This window comes from Meles meles, chromosome 7 (assembly GCF_922984935.1).
Source record: "Meles meles chromosome 7, mMelMel3.1 paternal haplotype, whole genome shotgun sequence".
In the NCBI taxonomy this organism is placed as follows: domain Eukaryota; kingdom Metazoa; phylum Chordata; class Mammalia; order Carnivora; family Mustelidae; genus Meles; species Meles meles.
This window is the reverse complement of record NC_060072.1, coordinates 105,798,747-105,813,652: the sequence shown is the minus strand read 5'-3', so window position 1 is coordinate 105,813,652 and position 14,906 is coordinate 105,798,747. Positions and strand designations below refer to the sequence as shown.

General features: G+C 47.8%; 1 protein-coding gene across 1 annotated transcript in view; it reads right to left on the bottom strand.

The window, feature by feature from the left end:
• VWF (von Willebrand factor) overlaps positions 1-14,906 on the bottom strand; it is a 135,935-nt gene that overhangs the window by 21,002 nt on the left and 100,027 nt on the right. Inside the window, exons 35-41 of the mRNA XM_046011417.1 lie at positions 13,654-13,874; positions 12,185-12,377; positions 11,676-12,017; positions 9,793-9,992; positions 2,830-2,932; positions 2,346-2,420; positions 1,033-1,137 (exon numbers count right to left, since the gene is read on the bottom strand). Coding sequence (XP_045867373.1) covers positions 1,033-1,137; positions 2,346-2,420; positions 2,830-2,932; positions 9,793-9,992; positions 11,676-12,017; positions 12,185-12,377; positions 13,654-13,874 — 1,239 coding nt within the window. The remainder of the gene's footprint in view (positions 1-1,032; positions 1,138-2,345; positions 2,421-2,829; positions 2,933-9,792; positions 9,993-11,675; positions 12,018-12,184; positions 12,378-13,653; positions 13,875-14,906) is intronic.

The following is a 14,906-nucleotide window of genomic DNA, read 5'->3' as shown; positions in this document are numbered from 1 at the left end:
TCAGAGACAGCAGACATAGAATCTCTAAGACCCAGACAGGCCTGGGCACACCATGGGTTAGCAAGCGTTCTCACAGGCTGGTAGCTTCTGTGATCCTAGCCCTGGCTCAGTACCTAGAACAATGCCCCATAATTTTAGATCCCCCAACAATGTTGAACGGAAGAATGCTAGCAACCATGTCAAACCCACAGTAGTGTTGGGGCGCCTGGGAGGCTCAGTGGGTTAAAGCCTTTGCCTTCAGCTCAGGTCATGATCCCAGGGTCCTGGGATCAAGCCCCACATTGGGCTCTCTGCTCAGCGGGGAGCCTGCTTCCTCCTCTCTCTCTCTCTGCCTGCCTCTCTGCCTACTTGTGATCTCTGTCTGTCAAATAAATAAATAAAATCTTAAAAAAAAAAACAACCCACAGTGTCTTTTCATAAATGCCCATCCTCTCCCTGTGTCCTTTGCCTCGTCCCAACTTCCTTCAAATACAATGGGGTCTCCTCTGACCAGCCAGGTCTCACATCTAGGAGCTCAAGTGAGACTCCAGACCAACAGGACAGGAACCCCACTTGACATCAAGCGGGTATTCTCAAAGGAGACACATGGAATTGTGTTCCTAGCCATGTCTTGCTTTAGCTCAACCTTATGCTCACATGACACTAGTTGGTGATTCAGTAGGTACACAAGGGGAAGAAAACTGACAGATTTGTTTGGGAGTAAGATTCAGTGATGAGGACAACCCAGAGGAATATTCCTCCCCTCAATGGTGTGTGGGAGGATGGGAGTAAGTACAGGTTGGGCCTGGATGCTTCTCCATCTCAGGTCCCACTGTCTCTCAACACAGCTCCAGAGGGAGGTGTGTACAGCTATGCCCATGCCTGGTAGGCTGCAGCAGCAATGGCTTGGAAGGTTCAATTCAGGTGCGATCTGACCCCCTCTGCTCCAGGTGTGCCCAAAGCCCAGATTTCAATGAACTAGAACACAGGACACCTTCCCCAGGCCAGAAGACAGCGGCCATGCCATGCCCTCCTCATCCACAGAGGCCTTACCGCAGGTGAAGTTGGGCCTGCACTCTCCAGGATTGGTCAGGGTCATCTGGAGGCCACCTTCGCAGGGAGGAACTGGGGGCAGGTCACAGCTCAGCAGGTCGCACACTGAGGCCAGGAAAGAGAGACACCCACTCAGAGGTCAGCAAGGTCACCATTGCCCGTGGCACCCTACATTCCTATTCCTGCAGACCTCCACTGTTAGGTGCGTGATGGTGATGGGATGGAGCTGGAGGTGGAGGAGAGAAGGGGAGAAGTGACATGTAGGTAGACGGACAGATAGATCCAAGTCATATGATAAGCTCATGCTGATTACTCTGGACACTGCTGGGACTTCCAGATGTCAGCCACATCACCTGAACCCTCTGGGCCTCGGTCTCGTCTTCTGCAAGGTGGGGAAGACTACCTTTGAGGACCAGTCTCCAGATGTCATGAAATACTGGAGACAGAGTGTCTGGCCCATCATAGAAGCTTAATCACATCTTCGAAATGAGGGGCTTGAACTAAAGGCTGCCCCAGCTCTCTCCACTGTTAACATTCTGAGCCCTATTTTCCACAAGTTTATCTCAAGCCACATCTCCCTCCACGCAAGTTTTCTATTTGTGCGTTATCAATTTCATCAGCATGAATACATTTCTCAGATGATTTCATTCTTTTTTAGACGCCCGGACAGTCCCTTGATCTATTCGCTCTCCCTCAAAGACCTGCAGACCTACGTCGTTGCAGATTTGATGCATCTGCGCTTTATGTCCTCATCTGCCCAATTAATAAACACATTGGACAGGACAGCGACCGGGCACTGGAGAGTTCCTGTCATGTTAACCATGATCCCATCAGCTCCGGATTCATCTCATTACACTGTGTGTTCAGCCCATTACTCACCGTGGAGTTTGCAAGCCTATAATGAAACCCTTTGACGAATCACTTGCTGAAATCAAGGTGCCCTGCATGTGCCTTTCTCTAGAGCTTTTACCCTTAGGATTTTATCGAAAAGGCATATGGGTTGGCATGACTGTTTCTTCAATAAATCTCTGCACTGCCTCCCCACCAGAGATTGCCCCATTCTTTTTTTTTTTTAAATGCTTTCAAACCTACATTTCCTAATCCACTGCAGAATTTTTCCTAGGAAGCAAATCCTACTTTGCAGAGGTTACTCTTGCCCTTTTTTTTGAAAAAGCCAGTCAGCCCTTACCCCCTTCCCCTTCCTTTGGCTCACCCTATGCCTGAGCCCACACGTGCCTTGTAGCACCTGCCATGTGGATCGCCTGGGGCTGGGGCCTGCACCCTGGGGGAGGCGCCCAGGGCAGGACACCTACCACACTCGTACTCCGGGCAGCACTGCTCTGCGTTCTGGCGGAGACGGGCCACTTCACACGGGCCGCACACGGGAGCTGAGGGAAAAGACCACGGAAGTCGGAGAGATCAGTGATGCAGCCTTCAGAATGCTGCAGAAAACCAGCACGGGCCCCGCCTGCGAGGCCCACCAGGAATCGGGCCAAGGGCCCTCTGACAAACGAGTCTTCCCGGGGTGTCCTGGTGGTCCCATCAAACGTACCCTCTAGGAGACTCTGAGTCTGAAGGCCAAGGTAGGGATGGGGTGGAGAGGGCAGGATTAATCTCTGAGAGTATCTACTCCAGGCACAGAAAAGGGGACCCCGAGTCCAGCGAGGGAAGGAAGGGTGGGCAGGAGGGGTGGAGGAAACAGACGTTTGTATCTCGCCCGCAGGTATGCAGACAGGGTGGGCCAGGGCTCCAGGGAGTGGTCCTTCCTCCAGGAGCAGCAGGGATGGGGACGCTCACCTCTGGCCGTGGGGCAGGGCTGCGACGTACAATTGACCTTCCGCCCACTGAGGCACATGCAGATGTGGCACGGCTGGTGAGCTGGGACCCAGGTTTCCAGGAACTGAAGGAAAACAAGTTTCAGAGAAGGCCAGGACACTGGCGGCACAAAGCCTCAGAGGTCATGGAAGTCGGTCCCCCCACTTCCGGCTCGGTCTCCCCTCCGAGGGCAGGGCTGGAGCCTTGCCTGTCACAACCACACAGTTGAGCACACGCTGAAAGGCAGTGTGAGGTTCTGAGAGGAAAGAGCTGGAGAAGCACCAGGGGTGCTGAAAGGAAGCAGGCAAGAAGGTGAGCATTCCCATGCCCACACAGCTCGCCATTTCCTAAGCCAAAGCTGGAGTATAGCTGGAGAAACAGATTCCATTTCTTCCTGAAATTGATAAGACATGGATGGGGCAGGAAGAGGTGTGAGGGGTGGACAGCGAGACACTCAGACTCATCTCACTGCTGGTACAGGGCGTGGCGGGAGACCTGAGGGCAGATGATGGTTCATGCAGCTTTCCCAGAGTTGCAGGCAGCCCCACTGCAAGCAGGGCTGTGAAGTCAGGGAGGCCTGAACTCCACGGTGGGGCTTCACTCCCCGGCCGGTTTCCTCTCCTGCAAACAGAGGGCAGCAGGCCCACCTCGGCCGTGCAGCCTGTGACCAGCGCAGGCGGGGACCACCGAGCCAGGACCAGTCATCCCTCTATGCTCAGCCAGAGTCAAATTCAGAGTGAAAATTAAATTCACATTTAAATGGCCTGCCCCTGAGAAAAGAGAACCTTCTTGTGGTGTTGGTGGGGATGCAAGCTGGTGCATCCACTCTGGAAAACAGCATGGAGGTTCCTCAAAATGTTGAAAATAGAGCTACCCTACGACCCAGCAAACGTATTACTTGGTATTTACCCTAAAGATACAAATGTAGTGATCTGAAGGGGCTTGTGCACCTGAATGTTTAGAGCAGCAATGTCCACAGTAGCCAAACTATGGAAAGAACCTAAATCCCCATCAACAGACAAATGGATAAAGAAGTGGTGTATATATGCAATGGCATATTACTCAGCCATCAAGAAAAATGAAATCTTGCCATTTACAACAACATGGATGGAACTAGAGGGTATTATGCTGAATGAAATAAGTCAATCAAGGAAAGACAACTATCATATGATATCACTCATCTGTGGAATTTAAGAAACAAAACAGAGGATCATAGGGGAAGAGAGGAAAAATAAAACAAGATGAAATCAGAGAAGGAGAAAACCATAAGAGACTCTAATTTATAGAAAACAAACTGAGGATGACTAGAGAGGAGAGGGGTGGAGGGAAGGGGTAACTGGGTGAGGGACATTAAGGAGGGCATGTGATATAATAAGCCCTGGGTGTTATAGAAGACTGATGAAACACTGACCTCTACCTCTGAAACTAATAATACATTATATGTTAATTAATTAAATTTAAATAAAAGTAGATAAAATAAATCCCCCACCCCAAAATGTGTTTAAGAATAAACACATTCTTAAGCAGTATCTCAAAGGCTAAAAAATTCCCAGGTCAAGAATGTCTTAGTTAGGGGCGCCTGGGTGGCTCAGTGGGTTAAGCCTCTGCCTTCGGCTCAGGTCATGATCTCAGGGTTCTGGGATCGAGTCCCACATCAGGCTCTCTGCTCAGCAGGAAGCCTGCTTCCCCCCTCTCTCTCTGCATGCCTCTCTGCCTACTTGTGATCTCTGTCTGTCAAATAAATAAATAAAATCTTTAAAAAGAAGAAGAAGAAGAAGGTCTTATTTATTGCATGTTTCCAGGTTTAGCAATCAGTCAGCTGAGAAGGAAGATAAGAGGTCTCCAAGGAAAACACCGTTCCTCCAAGGTTAAATCCTTTGACCTTGATACCGTCCCCTCACTCAGTATATAATACCAGCCAATGTCTGAAGAGCATATGCTCTGTACAACTGTTCTATGGTTTCTTTTTTTCAAGATTTTATTTACTTAGAGAGAGTCTGTGTGTGAGCTGGTGGGGAGGGGCAGAGGAAGAGGGAGAAGCAGGCTCCCCGCTGAGCAAGGAGACCAATGCGGACTCCAATCCTGGGACTCCAGGATCATGACCTGAGCTGAAGGCAGCTGCTTAACAGACTGAGCCACCCAGGCACCCTTGTTCTACGGGTTTTATATATAAATGACTCATTTAATTCACACTGTAGCCCACTAGTGAGGACATCTGTATTACCCCCACTTGTCAAATGGAAAAGCTGAGGCCTCTGCTTAGGGTCATACCATCACAGCAGCGGAGCTACGAAATGAACCCACAAGCCCTCTCTTCGACACCATGCTCTATTGCCTCCCAGCAATAACTAGCATTAAATATGTTCAAGATCTCTTTCTAAGGACTTCACATTTATTCAGTTCATACTCCTTATAGTAACCGTATCAGGGAAGTACTGTCATTATCTACACTTACAAATGATGCATGGAGACCCAGACAAGAAATGTGACCTGGAGGTACCCCCCAGGACTGAACCTGGCATTCCGGTCCCAGACACCTCGTGTTTTCTGCACTCCAGCTGCCTTCATCGGCAATCACACTGCCTGCAATGGGCAGGTCACACTGCTGGAGCCGTGGGAGGAGTGGAGGGGCTGAAAGCCCCATCTCAGCCCTCAAACAGCTGATGCTCAAACTGGGGAAATAAGACCTATCGATGAAAAGTTGAATGAGAGAAATGAATTGTGATGCATTCACAGCCTGGCACATTACTCAGCCATGAGAACAAACTATGCAAACATGCAAGACGAAGGGATCTCAGAAGTATCAAACTGAGTGAAAGAAGACAGGGGGGAAAAAAAAAGAGTACACTCTGCATGATTCCATTTACAGAAAGTTCCAGAAAATGTAAACGTATCTCTAGTGACAGAAAGCAGAGCAGTGGTTGCCTGGGGGTGGGAGATGGGGGCAACGGATGCCTTCCAAAGAGGCCCAAGGAAACTTTGGGGACTGATGGAAAAGTTCATTGTCTTGATTGCGATGATGGCTTTATGGGAATGTCTGTATGTCAAAACTCATCAAATTGTACACTTTAAATAGGAGCTGTTTACTGTAAGTAAACTATACCTCAATAAAGCTGTTTTTTAAAAAATGAGAAACACAAGAGCCACAGCAGGGCCGAAGAGATGTTCACAGAAGCTGGGGTGCTCCACAAAGGCCGCACAAGGCACACTGTGCTGGGTTGGAAGGACCCGGGCAGAGGGAAAGAGAAGGAATTCTGAGTGGGAACAGAGGATGGAAGGTCCTTGTGGATATCTAGAAGATTCTAGAGGCCTTCCCTGTCCACTTCGGGGGTTCACAAGACAGGCGATACTCACCCTGACACTTTGTAAGCAGGACCGTGCCTCAGAGAGAAGAATGTCGAATAAGTGAGCAGGACAGAGAAGGCAGGAGCCAGCACCAGAGCCCAGTGCTCTCCTAGGGGCTGGGAATGTCCAGGGAGGGCCCAGGGCGCTGGCCTCTGAGGCCTGGAATGGAAGGAGGAGGGGACATCTCACATCTCCCCAGGCCTCGCTCTGTTTTGCCTCTTTCCTGCTTTTTGCACAGATGGTAATGCCAAGAAAATGACCATTCAAGGGATCTATATTTAGACCTTTAAATGGCAAAAGTGATGAGATGAGAAAGGAGAGGATCATTTTTTTTTCCTGTTTGGGTTTTTCTTCTCTCTTTTTAAATGTGAACTTTAGATATCTAAATTCAAGAAAAAAATAATACAATTTCCCCACAATCCTGAGAGTGAACAAGAGACAACATCAGATGGTCAAAATCAGGTGTTAAGCCTCCTCTTCCAGGGATTTTTATTTCCCCAGGAGGCTTTAATGAGGCATGCCCGAGGCAGGGGACAGCCTCTACGGTCCCTGAGAAAGCCCTTTCCAGATAAAAAAGCACCTGTCGCCAGCTTGCCCCGGTATCACCTGTCCGGTCATGCAGTGAACACACCAGCAGGTGGCACTCCTGCACCAGGACAGGTCAACTCCAGCCGCCTTTCCTGCCTCACCTACGGGGTACCAAGGAGGGACTACTCCCAGGACAGAACAGGAATGAGAACTGGCTGCAGTTCTAAATTCAATAAAGATGACAAAGAACAGCCTGCAGAGAATATGGTAAGGGAAAACTGAAGTCTTCAAAACCCCAGGTCAGAGAAGGGACACAGCCAGTGACCATGCACCACCCACCCCAGCCAAAGATCTGGGGGAAGATGCAGGAAAGTGTAAGCACTGGGCCACCAGGGCACAGCAGAGACCACGGAGGAGGAAGCGCAGGCCAGAGGTGCTCTGTCCCTGTGATAGGGGCGGTCCTTGCTGCCCCCGGTGCAGCCCCCAACCCAGAGGGGGACAGCCACTTGCTCGCTGCTGCTCGGCCTGGATCCCCTCTGAGCCAGCCGCAAAGGCTCACGTGTTTATACTGCATTCTGTAAAATCAACAAGAGCTATGGAAACTGGTAAATATTTTGCCCTTCCAAAGTTACCACCAGAGACTTACACCCTGGATTATTTCCCTGAAGAAAAGCTGTCTAGGCTTTCTTTTTCGCTTAAAGACATTTCATTTAATGGAAATGTTCTCCATGTTAGATTTTTATTCTTTCTCTGCTTTGAATAGAAAAGCTGAAATTGCAGGTGGCTGATCAGATATTTGTTTTCATCCATTTAAACTACATTTTCTGCAATAAACTGAAACTGGCTTTGTTCCCTTCATAGTTTTTGATTAACTAATTTTACTGTCACTTGGTTCTGAAATACATTTCTAAGACTGTTTCTATGTCCAAAATATTGCACTACTTGGAAGCATTCTCTACACAACTCAAACACATATTCCAATGTGTTGGATGGAAGGTGAGAGGAGAACTCGAGTCAGAGGGGGTGGGCGGAGACACGAAGATAAAATTCACAAGCTTCCAGCTCTCAGCACCCTGCAGCCAAATGACACTTGGGGAGCTAGAAACGCTTTACAAACTTCAGCTTCCTTCTCATTGCAGAATGCCTAAGAAGAGGGCAGAAACCATTTCTGCCTCCCTCCGAGAGCGCCTTGCCACCACCAGCAAATCCAGGCTGAAAGGACCACTGGGTCCTGGTACCCCACGTGAACAGTACCTACCCTTCGAGGCCAGTGGGAGGAACTCTAGGAGTGTGCGGGTCAGGGAGAGCAATGTAAGGTTTTATTTACTCGTTTTGGAAAATATTATGGGACAGGCAGTTACTTCATTTGGCAAGTTGAAATACAGAGGTAGAATGGGACGGGTCTTCCCGCCTAATTCATCTGCTCCACAGTGAGAGCAAATGGGGCCCACTAGGATAAAGCCCCAAAACAAAACTGGATGAACGCCTATGCTTCCATGAACACACAGTTCAAAGTTTAGCTCGCGGTTCCAACCAATGGAAGGCAGGGCTAGGACATTATGGGACGCCCTGGTGTCATGGGTAGGAACCCAGCCTTATCTGAGCCTCAGTCTCCTCACCCATTTAGTGGTACATGTAATAACGACCCTATGGAGTTTTGGAGAGAGTGAAAGGAAATGGTTCATTTCGTGGCTGACAATGTCTGGGACAGACAGTGTTGTTACAGGAATTACTGTTTTTATCATTCTCGAGATTGGTCAGCTAGTTACCATGAGTTTTCCTAGTTGTGGTTAAATAATAGTAAGTCATCTCCCCTGGTTCACTTAGTGATAAAAGTCCTCCCTGGTGATGATGGAGATGTTAGGTCTGGGGCATAGCATCTGATCATAGAATACAGTCTCTTTTGCTAGAAGCCAAGTCTACTCTCCCTCTGCCATGTTCTGCAATATCCCTGATTCTGAGAGGAAGGACCGGACGCCTGCACTCAGCCACGTGCCCATACACACACTGTCCATCTACTACCAATGTCCATGGTGTCAATTTTGACACTATGACTGCCATCGTCGGCCAAGATGGGGGTAAGTATCCTTTCAAAATGTACTCAATAACCTTAGAGGACTACAAGAACTGATGACTCCATGACTCCCAAAAAAAGCCAAAGAAGACCGAGCAAAACTGCATTTTCATAGATCAAAAGAACATACTCTTTGGAGTCAGACAGAGCTTTGAATACTGAGTCCAGTTCCCAACTCCGTCATTTACAAACCATGTCCGTGGGCAAAGAAGTTCTCTAAGCCTTGGTTCTCTCTTAAAGATTTTGTAAGTATTTACCAAGATGATGAAAGACATCCCAATGTGTTCTATGGTACCCTTGTCCAAGGGAATGCTACACACACACACACACACACATGTTCACTCACTCCCACACACATACAAGTGCCATGGTCAGATAATGTTGAGAGGCAAAAACCCTCTTAAATACTTGCACCATACATCAGCACATTAAAAGCTTTAAAGAATGCTGCAGTAAAGAAACCTGTTTAGCTAATGTTCTTTAAACTCTCTTGACCATAGGTGATTGTTAATATCTTGCAAAACAAACCTTCAAAAATTGTTGAGATACATTGAGTACAGTGCAAGGTACATAATAGATCATAATCACAGTAGACATCACTATTAATATAAATATTAATATAAATTAATAAATAAATTAAATTAATATAAATTAATATTAATATAAATATTCTTTCCCCATCCCCTCTGGGTTCCTATAGCCTTCTACTTACATGAATATAATGATGATAACAGTAGTAGTAATAGTAACAAGTTATTAATACTTTGGTGTTTGCTTACACAGCTAATACAGGACACACCTGGGATTCGAACCAAGACGTGTCTGGCTCCAAAGCCATTGTGCCATACTGTTTCCCTATTCTTCAGTGATCCCCTTCAGAGGTGACCCTTGCTGCCATAGATGGAGGGACCACTGACTGGTGAACACTTCACACTACCGCCCCACAGGAGAACCAGCCCATGGGAGCAAATAAGGAGGTGAAAGGCCAAGGCTCTTACCTGGTGCTGGACTCCATCCTCACTGATGCACTGCGTACAGGCTTCCTCGGGGACACAACTACCTTCCAGCATGACTTTGTTCTGGGGGCAGAAGCAGCCTTCCGAGGGATGGTCCCCACAGGAACTTGTGTTGCCCTCGCAGAGCCGGGGGCAGCCACGCTCACAGTGGTTGTACACCAGGGATGGTGGGCATGACATGTCTACAGACAGAGAACAAAGTCACACTCAGCCCACACCAACCACAGAGAAACAGAGACACAGCTGCTTCAAAGAGGTTGACTACCCATTTTTATTTCCCCCATTTTCCATAAAAGTAGACCTGGAAGTGAGGCACCCGACCACAGAATACAGACTACATTTCCCAATTTCCCTTGCGGCTAAGTGTAATCACATGACTGTAGTTCTGTCCAATGAACTGTAAGCGCAGATGTAGACTCCAATAGCAGTTTCCAGGGATTTTTTTTTTTTTTTTTTTTTTTTTTAAGGGCAACTGTGCTTGTCCTTTGTCCCTTTTCCTTTCTTTCCCCATGCTGCCATTTGGAACCTGGGTTTGACAGCTAGAGCTCCATCTTAAGCCAGGAGAAAAAAGCACACCCAAGCGAGGACAGAGCAAAAAGCTAGAATCCAATTTGAAACCCAGAAACAGCTGGAGGCATGTCCCTCCGATCACACCTGGGAGAGAGAATTTTTACTTCTCTGTTATTTGAGCCACATCTAATCCTAATGGATGATGTATCCTTAGAAAGTTTTATGGGTCTTCCTTTTGAATACCGGTATGGTGAGTCCTTTAAAAACACTCTTAAATTAAATAAGGAATGCGCAGCTGTGAAGAGTTGCCTGGAGGAAAGGTACAAGATGATTGACTCACTTGCCCCAAGCGGGCCCCGCTCAACCCCTTCTCACCGCGCCAAGGCAGGGGGCAGGGGTGTCCAAGGATTTAGAGCACCGAGCATTTTCCTGTAAACGCACCATGAGTAGCCAGGGGTAGACAAAGAAATTAGTAAGTAGAGAAGGACTATGGCTAACTCAGGAACGACAATTTGCCTCTTGATCGGCAGGCAGACTGAACCGAGGCACTACCAGCTAAGAGACTCACAACAGCAGAGCTGGAAGGAATGCAGGGGTCATCTCATTCTGAGAAGCAGAAAGCAAGGTCCAGAGAGAGAACAGCTGATCACCGCCTGAGCTGGAACTAGGTGCCCAAGTCCTGCAGCCATAGGTTCGAGCCGCGACTGCTCTATAATAATAAACTCTGAGACTCCAAGAGGCTTGCATATATTGGTTGCCCTCCAGAGAAAGTGAGGGATTATATCCAGTAACTGGAGGTGCTGAAGTTCAGCGTTCTTTTCATTGCAGTGCCCTTGAGGCTGGAGGCACATCTGATTTGTTGTGGTATCCCCCACATGCTAAATGATAAATAAATGCCAACTCCAAGTTAGGGAGCTGAACTTGGGAAGGTACCTCCACTAGCAATCCCGTGGTCTTTGTAATTAAGATGCCTCTTGGTATTTCCGTGACAAAATTCCACTCACCCTTCAACATCCTGCTCAGCTGTGGCTCACTCTGTGAACCTCTGCTACCCTTGGAGGAATTTCAAGTTCAGAAATGTAACTAGTCGTTCTGCACTTTGCTGATACCTATCTCTGTCCGATACATTAAAGTCACATTTGTCTGGACTATAGAAACGTTTCCATTTACACAGACATTCTACACTCAAATTACTGAGACATCTACTGTCTTATTTGATCTTAAATGGGATACTAGGTAATGGGAAAAGCAGGGATTTCGATCTTTAGCACCCAGAAAGAAAAGGCCCAAAGAGGGCTGAGCAAGCCCAAATCAGTTTGTCTTCACAACTTTACAGGACACCTATGGAGACTCACCACAGGAACTGGTCCTCCTCCAGTCGACACAGACCCCTTTGGTCCGACAGAGGTGGGCATACAAGGCGATGGCCTCACACACTTGCTCCTGGTGACAACTGTCCTGCTGGCACATGGCATAAAAGGTGGCTGGAGCAAGGACCTTGTGGCACTCAGCAAACAATTCTGAGAGGAGGACCTGGCAGTGGGAGCTGCTGGAGACGGGACACGGCTCCCAGGAGATCGGCTGGCATGTCTTCCCTGGCTGTTGCAGGGTCCATTCATGGACGAGCGCTCTCCAGTCCGTGGTGACTGTGCCATCCCTGAGCACAAAGTCATTGGCTCCGTTCTCATCACAGATCCCTAGACAGATAGGAAAGGCAAGTTCGGTAGCCCTGGGTGCCCACGTATTGATGCTAGAGACCTGGTCATTCTCCATGTTCACCAGCATCTGAACCTTACAATCAACTGGACCCAGAAATACAAGCAGTCAAGAGACCTGAGACCAGAACAAAGGAGAATGTTCTCACCACAGAGACCATACGTCTTTGAAGCAAAGGTCTTGGGGCTCAGCTGCAGCTGGAACTCATTGTTTCGCGGAGTGAACGTGAAGATGTGGCCAAGATGGTTGAATCTGATCTCATACATGATGGTGCCGTAGACATTGACGTCCATATCCCCACCCACGTATGGGATGGGGACCAGTCTCCCATTCACTGTCAGCTGTCCAAAGAAGGAAGTGACTTATCAGTAGTCATTGACTTCCATATCCCCACCCACGTATGGGATGGGGACCAGTCTCCCATTCACTGTCAGCTGTCCAAAGAAGGAAGTGACTTATCAGTAGTCGTAGCAGTAAGGAATCCTAGAATTTCACTCTTAGCTTCTTCCCGAGGGTCCTGCCACTCCCTACGCTTCTGCCACACTCAACTCCAATGTCATCCACAAACTCTGATGTTTGCCAGTAACTCTTCTGAGATAAAAGGGCTTTGCACAGCTTAGCAGAACAGATTATCAGAATCCTATACAGATGGCCACGCTCCTGGAACCCAAAAGCCCAGGGGATAAAGCCAGCCTTGAGTCTGTGTGCATTCAACAGGGAAGGATGACCCCCCCGCCCCCCCAGATGGGCTGAGAAAGTTGCCTTTTGCCAACTCAGGGGCAGTGTCTCCAGGAGCATGACACGGAACTATGTTAAGTCCATGTATGTATGTATGTATGTATGTGTTTTGGGTCACTAGCTCTTTGGAGGCCCCACTATACATCAAACATATTTTTAAAAAGGCAGTCATGTACCACAAGGAACATAATTTTTCATGTTAAAAATTTTGGAAGCTTTTTTTTTTTTTTTTTAATTTTAAAATCTGGGGCTGTGAGTTGCTCATTTAGTAAAGGCCTGGCTACGATTTTTCAATAATTAGTGTGTATATTCAGGAATTCTTACAGAATGAGAGGAGCTAACCTACCAGTTGTTTTCAACTCATGAAATCCTTACGATTTCTAAATGAACAAATAAATAATTTCGCATCATGTAACCTTTTGTGAATATTTAGTCAAATATTTATTTTTACCAGTTTTTCAGTTTTCTTTTTGAATTCTGGAGCCATACATTTTGTTTAGGCCACAAATATTTTCAAAGGCCCTAACTGAGGCTCCAAATATTCTCCTTTGGGAAGCTCACAGGCCCTAAGCGTGGGGCTTATAGTGCTTGCTGGGTAAACAGCCAACCCCAATCTTCTACGAGCAACCGGAAACCAGCTCTGTTCTTGTGATTTAAAGTTACCTAAAATTGATCCTTTCTTCCAAATCTGGGCCAGAACAATGTGAAATCATGCCACCAGGGAGATGGGAATGGGCCCCTCCTAAGAAGGGGGTGCTCTACTGGGGAGGCAGAAGGTGGAGTCCCTAAAAGACACACCAGCTAAAACCAACCACCAGCAGAGACTTCTTCGAGGTTCTGCCGCCGCCTTACACGGGACCCAGAGAAAGCACCTCTCACCTGCATATCACTGTGGAGCTCAACTGAGAGGCCGTCATGCTTCACCTCGATGGATTTCATGCAGGTCTGCCTCACCCCAAGGCTGCAGGCCCCATTATGCAGAATCACCTCCAGGTCCTGCTCCTTGTTTTGAAACAAGACGTACGAACAGCTGCCAGTCAGCTTGAAATTCTGCCCATCAAAGGTCACAATGTGCCGGGTAGAGCTGCCCATGCACACACCTGGACGGGAGAGCAAAGGATGGGTGTGACGTTCCCCCAAACTCCCACACGTGCGAAGAGGCAGAGGCGGGTGTTACCAAGCTGCACACAGTTAACAGAGCTGAGAGCTGAATGGGCCCCTTGAGGTCCTGCAGTCTAATTTCCTCCTTTATACGGAATATGAAAACAATTCTAAGAGAATATCTTAGGTAAGTAATCCTTGGCCAGTAAATATTTTTCTAGAAAACATTTAGAAGGACAAGTATCACATTAAAAAAAAATGGAAAATTATAGAACTATACTTCCAAAAAACTTTAGCGTGCGAAGTGAATGATCTCCTCTACAGGGATGCCTTGGCCCAGGAAACAAAGTTAAGTCTCAGGGTTGTTAGGACTTGTTGAAATCATGAGGAGCTAAGCGTATCATGAGCTTATGAGCTCATTGTAAAGAAAGTTCACCTAAAGACACATGTGTCCTCTCAGCTGCCAAGTTTCTAACGGTACAAGAGGCCATGTTGACTTGATCCTTTAAGAAATCACACAAGAGGAATATTTCTGAAGCCAAGACAAATGATTGGGTCTCAGCACTCCCTCATTTGCCACTCATTCATTCACATGGTCAGCAAATTCTCAAGGCTCCTATTAAAACACCACCTGGGAATACCAGTCATCTTGCATCTGCCTAAGACCATTCCATAAAAATGCCCCCAGGGAAGGCACCACCGCCATGCATGATTTGAAAGTTAATCTTGGACTGAAATGAAGCTGGAGAACCATGGCCACAGCTACGGTAGTGGTTAAATAAAAGCCCGAGAAGTGAGAGGCAGACACAGGGGGTCAGCGAGAAGACGCTCATGTCCTTCACTCACTCACACAAGGTCTAGGAAACCTCCACCCACACGAGTGGCCTACAAGTCAAGCAGCATGGCCACCAACAAAGGAAGGGGCTGGATGCACCAGCTGTCAGAGCTGAGCAGCCTGCCAGGAGCTCTTCCACTCAAAATCTCCTGCATCCTGAAGCACACGGTCTCTTCCAAGCGGCAGTACCGAACGC